Source organism: Copadichromis virginalis, linkage group LG10 (genome assembly GCF_057382275.1).
Source record: "Copadichromis virginalis isolate Kocher_CV1m ecotype Utaka linkage group LG10, C_Virginalis_male_GT1.1, whole genome shotgun sequence".
NCBI lineage: Eukaryota > Metazoa > Chordata > Actinopteri > Cichliformes > Cichlidae > Copadichromis > Copadichromis virginalis.
Window position 1 is genome coordinate 33,908,063 of NC_140627.1, and position 8,106 is coordinate 33,916,168.

The window sequence follows — 8,106 nt, forward strand, 5'->3', positions numbered from 1 at the left end:
ATGATGACGATTACCGGCAATAGAAATGTGAGTAAGGTACCGAATTCACGTTTGCTCCCGCTTTATTTTTAAATACGCATACGGTACTTGTATGCGCCCTATGGTCCAGTGCGCCTTATGTGTGTGTTAAATACAGTAAGGGCACACATAACTGAGACTGCGCCTTTTAACACAGTGCGCCTTATGGTCGTGAAAATACGGTACTGTAAATATATTTATTTATTTATTGAGAATATGAATCATTTCCCGTCAGTCACAGTCACTGTATTCCTCGTGAACATGATGAACATTTTTTGTCGGACTGCTTTGATCTGCATCCCATAGATAACAGCATTCAGTGCTGGAGGAACCACATGGAACATCATGGAGGCTAACTTCCTTTGGTCTGTCAAATGTGGGAAGCGATGGAGGAGCACAATGACAATGCCTGACAAAAACATGATGACATACATAGTCAGGTGGGTGGTGTAGGTCTGGAGCGCCCGGCTGTTCAGTGTCTTGCTCTTGCTGCTCAGACACACCATGGCGATCCTCAGGTAGGTGATAGTGACGCTGCCAATGGAGGAGCCCAGCAGAAGGACAGTGTAGCCGAGACCGTAAATGTTATTGATGAGGATGTTTTCACAGGAGAGCTTAAACAAAGAGGCATTGTCACAGAAAGGGTTAAATATGATCCACCTGCAGCGTGACAGGCGAACGCTGAGGCCCACGAGGATTGTCACCATAATGAAGATTACTGCCCAGGCCAAGACCGACAGCTTCACCACCATCCAGTTGGTCATGATGGTGGCGTACTGCAGCGGGTTGCAGATTGCCACATAGCGATCAAAAGCCATGATCATGAGTATAGTGTGAGAAGAACCTGCATAAATGTGAACACAAAAGGCCTGAATGACACAGTCTACATAGTGGATGTACCGATCTGAGCTGGGAATAAAAATATCCCTCAGCATACATGGAATGATTGTTGTGGCTCCAAATACATCATTAATGCTCATGTTACAGAAGAGCAGATACATGGGCTGGTGGAGGCTACTATCCAGCGTGATCAGGATCACCAGGACAATGTTGGAAAACATGATGAAGATGTAAATGAGGAGGAGGAGGGTAAAGGTGGGAATGGAGGCATCTGGGCTGACCTGTAAACCTTCTAAGAGCAGGATATCTGAAGTCTGGTTTTCCATAGTGCAGAAGGTTAATTTCAACCTGGAGAGAAGACAAAAAAACATGTTTATTTTCAAACTTTAAAGGGATTTTCAAGTGTTTGGAGTCATTTTTTGACCTTCAATGCACATATTAAACAAATATGTAAGACTGCTTTCTTCCACAAATATCTATCCGGTTGTTCAGTCTGACGTCACTAGCCGTGTCTGGGCCTAAACTCCGCTGCAGGTCCATATATCAAACAATCACTGTGGCATTACTGAGAGTTGAAAAACTGTCTAAAGTCTTTCATCTTTCATAAAATGATCAGCGTTCTCCTCTACCAGGTGTAACAATTGAGTTTAACATCCAGGCATCCATGAAAACGGAATTTATGACATTTAACGGAGTTAGAAGTTAGCAGGGAGTTAGCTCGCTAGCTTCTATCTAAATGCAATATAGCATGTCCTGACTGCGGGGTTTTGAAACAAATTAAAACGTACAGCTCTGTTATCACTTCCAGCATAAATGAAGACAGAAAACTAAACAGCAGTGACGTTTGTAGGGTTACTGAAGTTGGGCTAGCTGGTATATAATGATGTGCTACGTGACCGCTAGCGACACAGCTATGTTAGCATAATATAAACAAGCTAACTTTTTTTCCACTCGATAAAAGTTAACGTGAGTGTTCTCGGTGGTCAGGAACAAACGTAATCGCATGGCAGGATGCTGTAAAAGGACCAAACTTCAGCCAGGAGAACAACTGAGATAATCCATCCACAATACGAGGTTAGTCATTCATATACTGCTGCATGGGCTGGGCTGTAGCTACATCCTAAGGTTTTAAAAACTGAGCTTAAATAAATGATTAGCGGTAATAAAAGCCGAGGGAGGTCAACAGTGATCACTGACTGTTTTAGGAGCTTTTTGAGATCAAATAGAAGAAAATACATAACATTAAACATGTTAACAACACAAAAGCCATATTAAACGCAGACTACTTTAGGATTTACGTCACGTCATCACTTAACAATCGGATTAGAAACATTGTATCTGAGAGTGATTAAAAACTAGCTCATTATTACTTCTAGGCTGGACTACTGTAATTCATTAGCGTCATGCTCCTGGGCATGGAGACACAGTGTTTTGTGTTATCATTATTTGCATTCTGTCTCTCTACTTTTAAGATTAGGCTTAAAACATTCCTGTCACGATCCTGGGTCTTATGACCCAGTGTTTTGAGTTTAGTTTATTTGGATGTTTATATGATTAAGCTCATGAGTTTTTCTAGTTCTTTGTTATTAGATTCCCCTTGTGTCTTCCAACCCCTGTTAAGTCTCCCTTGCCCTTCATGTGTTTCAAGTCTGTTATGCTGTCAAGTTCATGTAGTCATGTTTGCATTTCATTATGTTTCCTATTTTATTTTCTAAGAAGTTCTGTGTTTTGTTTTACTCTTTCCCTGTGGCGTTGTTATGTCCACGTTGTGTCTACTGTGGCTTTCTGTCCCATGTTTCAGGTCCCTATGTTCTGTCTTCTCAGTTGCTGTTAAGTTTGCATGTCTAGCGTTCAGTCAGTGTGTTTCCTGTTTTACTTTGAAGGTCCATGTCTCATGTGAGTGATTCTAGTTTTGCTTCCCTTGTCTCGTCCAGCCTGATCACTCCCAGCTGTGCCCTCTGTGTATTTAAGCCCTGTGTTTCTCTTTGTCAGTGTCGTAATCTCCCTCATGGCTGTGTTTCCCTGTGTATTAGTTATCCATGTCCCAGTTTAGTTTAGTTTAGTTTAGTTTTTCATGTCATTCTGCAATAAAGCAGCTTCTTGAGTTTAATTTTGTTGTCGTGAGTTTTGCGTTTGGGTCCTTTTCCTGCCTCCACACAGCTGAAACATGACAATTCCTTTTGATAAAAAGGAATGTAATCATTACATGGGTCTTTTTTTTTTGTCTCCCACTTCTCACTCCCAACTGGTCACAGTGCGAAATGAGCTGAATATTCTCCACCAAGATGAGCACATCTTTTTAAATAAGGCCGTCTTGAAAAATGTAGCTTTTTGCTTTTTGTATTTAACCCAAAATGAAAATGAAAATGCATCACACAACACTGCAGCTCCAGCCAAAAAGAAAGGGATGAAGAAAAATGTAATTTAAATTTTACATTTCTGTTTAGGTAATAGAAATGTGAGATTCATCAGGGAAACACAATGACATTAGATACCACTGATAAACAACAGACCCAACTATTCTCTGTGGTTTCAAGGGATCTTCCAGAAATGGTAACCTGATGTTCCCCTGATGAGTCATCATCAGGTACAAACTTGATTTCAAAACTCGGTAAAAGAAACTATATTTTATTGCCACTGTTTATGCAAGATCACGAATAAATTAAAAAGTCTAATCAAAACTTTAAACATGTGATGCTTTTCCACTTCTTTTGTTTTTTTTACAAGCACAATTTCTAAAGCTTGTTGTAGCAGTAGGAAATGAACAAATGTTCCTCTGGTGATAGAATTAGAATTCCTGAATTGAAGTTTCCTCATGTTGAGTTTTAGTTTGTTCATTGAAATTTCATTCCAAGTGTTCTCTTTTTTTTTCAGCAGTATAAAGATTATAACGTGCACAGCAAAGGAAATTAGATTTAAAGTGCTCAAATGGAAAAATTAATCATTTTTACATCCACCAGATCCCCATTAACCTTTCAAGGGTTAGGGTGAGGTTTTGTTTTAGTTGCTTACTAACCAGACAGACTTTCAGACATTTTAAAAATTTTGGCTATTACTACTATCAGTAGATCACACACTGCAGTGTTAACCAAAATCAACTCCTAACTAATACCTCTGGGCAGGTCAACCACCTAAAATTGTTATTAATAAAAAACAAACAAACAAAAAAACAATCAGCCTAACACTCTAGTCTTTGTTTACCTGTTGTTTACTCCTAAAACCACATTTTCCTGATAGTTCGAACCACCAGCATTAAGATTTTAATCAACACTATATAAACTACATACATATATAAATCAGAGAGCAAAGAAAGGCCATCCAACAACGAATTAGTGACATGAAGTCTTAACTCCACCAAATGCAACACAAATAAAACCCAGCAAAGGCTACAGCCATTTTAGTCTATAGTAAGATCATGTGTGTGTTTGTGTCTCATACTCACCTCAGTTGACATGAACCTCCTGATATCACACCTGAGGCTTGGCTGACACGTTTTTTATAATGTGAACATGTTCCCTGATGCTGATGGTTTGTCGCGTGAGTAAACAGTAAGACCTCCCCGGATGGCTGAACTCCTCACCCTATCTCTAAGGGAGATGCCAGCCACCCATTTCCGCCACTTGTATCCGTGATTCCATTCTTTCGGTCACTACCCACAGCTCGTGAGCATAGGTGAGGGTAGGGGATGTAGATCGACCAGTAAATTGAGAGTGCCCCCTTTTACACTCAACTCTCTCTTCACTACAACAGACCAGTGCAGCCTCCGCATCACTGCAGCCACAGCACTTAGGCCACCCAAGTGAAAGCCTTCTGCCACTTAGCTATGCCTAGAAATTCTGTTCATAAAAATTACGAAGAGAATCTATGACAAAGGGCAGCCCTGGCAGAGCTCATCACCCACCGGGAACAAGTCCAACTCATTGGTGGCTATACGGACCAAGCTCTTACAATTCAATTCAATTTCAATTCAATTTTATTTATATAGCGCCAAATCACAACAAAAGTCGCCTCAAGGCTCTTCATAGATACAGAGAAAAACCCAACAATCATATGACCCCCTATGAGCAAGCACTTTGGCGACAGTGGGAAGGAAAAACTCCCTTTTAACAGGAAGAAACCTCCGGCAGAACCAGGCTCAGGGAGGGGCGGGGCCATCTGCTGTGATTGGTTGGGGTGAGAGAAGGAAGACAGGATAAAGACATGCTGTGGAAGAGAGACAGAGATTAATAACAGATATGATTCAATGCAGAGAGGTCTGTTAATACATAGTGAGTAAAGAAAAACTCAATGCATCATGGGAATCCCCCAGCAGCCTACGTCTATTGTAGCATAACTAAGGGAGGATTCAGGGTCACCTGGTCCAGCCCTAACTATATGCTTTAGCAAAAAGGAAAGTTTGAAGCCTAATCTTAAAAGTAGGAATAGTGTCTGTCTCCTGAATCCAAACTGGAAGCTGGTTCCACAGAAGAGGGGCCTGAAAACTGAAGGCTCTGCCTCCCATTCTACTTTTAAATACTCTAGGAACAACAAGTAGGCCTGCAGAGCGAGAGCCAAGTGCTCTAATAGGGTGATATGGTACTACAAGGTCATTAAGATAAGATGGAGCCTGATTATTTAAGACCTTGTATGTGAGGAGCAGGATTTTGAATTCAATTCTGGACTTAACAGGAAGCCAAAACAGGAGAAATCTGCTCTCTCTTTCTAGTCCCTGTCAGGACTCTTGCTGCAGCATTTTGGATTAGCTGAAGGCTTTTCAGGGAGTTTTTAGGACTTCCTGATAATAATGAATTACAGTCGTCCAGCCTGGAAGTAATAAATGCATGAACTAGTTTTTCAGCGTCACTCTGAGACAGGATATTTCTAACTTTAGAGATGTTGCACAAATGGAAGAAAGCAGTCTTACATATTTGTTTAATATGTGCATTGAAGGACATGTCCTGGTCAAACATGACTCCAAGGTTCCTCACAGCGTTACTGGAGGCCAAGGTAATGCCATCCAGAGTAAGAATCTGGTTAGATACCATATTTCTAAACTTTTCAGGGCCGAGTACAATAACCTCAGTTTTATCTGAATTAAGAAGCAGAAAGTTAGCGGCCATCCAGGTCTTTATGTCTTTAAGACATTCCTGCAGTTTAACTAATTGGTGTGTGTTATCTGGCTTCATGGACAGATAGAGCTGGGTGTCATCAGCATAGCAGTGAAAATGTATGCTATGCCTTCTAATGATATGGCACTAGGGAAAGTTATGAAGGATCTTCTTATGGTGCAATGGAGAAGCTCTTGACACACACTTCACACTTGTCAGGCAGACACCAACTGGTGTCTGGTGTGACTGAGGCCTTACCTGCATTATATTGAGGGGAATGCAGATGTCTGAGGTGAACTGCTGTGATGTATGTATTTAGTAAAATACACAAAGGAAATCGGGATATGAGAAATAAAAAAAACATGAAAGGCAGAAAAACGTACTGTAAATATATTTATTTATTTATTGAGAATATGAATCATTTCCCGTCAGTCACAGTCACTGTATTCCTCGTGAACATGATGAACATTTTTTGTCGGACTGCTTTGATCTGCATCCCATAGATAACAGCATTCAGTGCTGGAGGAACCACATGGAACATCATGGAGGCTAACTTCCTTTGGTCTGTCAAATGTGGGAAGCGATGGAGGAGCACCATGACGGTGGATGACACAAACATGATGACGAACATAGTCAGGTGGGTGGTGTAGGTCTGGAGCGCCCGGCTGTTCAGTGTCTTGCTCTTGCTGCTCAGACACACCATGGCGATCCTCAGGTAGGTGATAATGATACTGCCGAGGGAGGAGCCAAATAGGAGGACAGTGTAGCCGAGACCGTAAATGTTATTGATGAGGATGCTTTCACAGGAGAGCTTAAACAAAGAGGCATTGTCACAGAAAGGGTTAAATATGATCCACCTGCAGCGTGACAGGCGAACGCTGAGGCCCACGAGGATTGTCACCATAACGAAGATTACTGCCCAGGCCAAGACCGACAGCTTCACCACCATCCAGTTGGTCATGATTGCCACATAGCGATCAAAAGCCATGATCATGAGTATAGTGTGAGAGGCACCTATATAAATGTGAACACAAAAGGCCTGAATGACACAGTCTACATAGTGGATGTACCGATCTGAGCTGGGAATAAAAATATCCCTCAGCATACGTGGAAAGATTGTTGTGGCTCCAAATACATCATTAATGCTCATGTTACAGAAGAGCAGATACATGGGCTGGTGGAGGCTACTATCCAGCGTGATCAGGATCACCAGGACAATGTTGGAAAGCATGGTGAAGATATAGATGAGGAGGAGGAGGATAAAGGTGGGAATGGAGGCATCTGGGCTGACCTGTAAACCTTCTAAGAGCAGGATATCTGAAGTCTGGTTTTCCATAGTGCAGAAGGTTAATTTCAACCTGGAGAGAAGACAAAAAAACATGTTTATTTTCAAACTTTAAAGGGATTTTCAAGTGTTTTTGAAAGCCACTTACAGGCAGAACTTTGTGCTATTAGAAACTGAATTTGAATAAGTTAAATTTGTATTTGAATTTCTCAGATTGAATCTGAATTGCTCAACTTGAATAAAAGCTTCTAAAACAGAATTTGAATTAGCTTAATTTGAAATCCCATGTATTTGTTTGAAAAGGTTCATCACTAAGTTGAAATAGAATTTTATATTTTGAAAATTTAATAATTACATTTGAATTTGTATTCCATTCTTCTTTAAATTTAGCTCCTGAATGATTTCAGTTTCACTTTCCACCATTCAATTTCAGTTCTACAATTCAGTTTTTGTCAAACATCTAGGTCCTTTATGAAAACCACAGAGTAATTGAGTGCCAGTTAATAGAGCTACGTTCTACATGCGGACGCAGTGTTACAAAATGGACCTGCAGCATCTTGAGCTTGAGCGGGGCACAGATTAAGCATTCAGAAGTCATTCATCATGTCAAATGACAGATCATATGAACAAAGAGAATTTAGAAATGTAATTATTGATAACAGTAAACAAGCACAGATAGCGTAATCTACAGCTGTTTAGAGAATGAGAAGTGTTGGGTTTTTTTTTTTTCAAAGTTTGCCATTTCAGTGATAGTCTTATATCATGTCTTTTAAAGAAGGATGGAATACAAAAATTCAGTTTCAATTTAGTGATGTTCATTCTCAATCCAGTACACTGAATTTCAAATTAGGCTAATTCAAATTCAGTTTTAGAAGC

The 8,106-nt window shown here is 40.4% G+C and overlaps 2 protein-coding genes across 2 annotated transcripts; both read right to left on the minus strand.

Moving 5' to 3' along the window:
- Window positions 1-239: 239 nt before the first annotated feature.
- Window positions 240-1,184, minus strand: LOC146700895 (olfactory receptor 52J3-like). The gene has a single exon (XM_085471327.1). It carries the CDS (start codon window positions 1,182-1,184, stop codon window positions 240-242), a length of 945 nt encoding a protein of 314 aa, XP_085327453.1.
- Window positions 1,185-6,363: 5,179 nt separating this feature from the next.
- On the minus strand, window positions 6,364-7,281 carry LOC146700896 (olfactory receptor 52J3-like). Its single transcript, XM_085471328.1, has one exon. It carries the CDS (start codon window positions 7,279-7,281, stop codon window positions 6,364-6,366), a length of 918 nt encoding a protein of 305 aa, XP_085327454.1.
- Between the last annotated feature and the right edge of the window lie 825 nt (window positions 7,282-8,106).

What these genes read in the sequence shown, in the direction of transcription:
- LOC146700896 (XM_085471328.1), bottom strand. Translation starts at nt 7,281, where the DNA reads ATGGAAAACCAGACTTCAGATATCCTGCTCTTAGAAGGTTTACAGGTC.
- LOC146700895 (XM_085471327.1), bottom strand. Translation starts at nt 1,184, where the DNA reads ATGGAAAACCAGACTTCAGATATCCTGCTCTTAGAAGGTTTACAGGTC.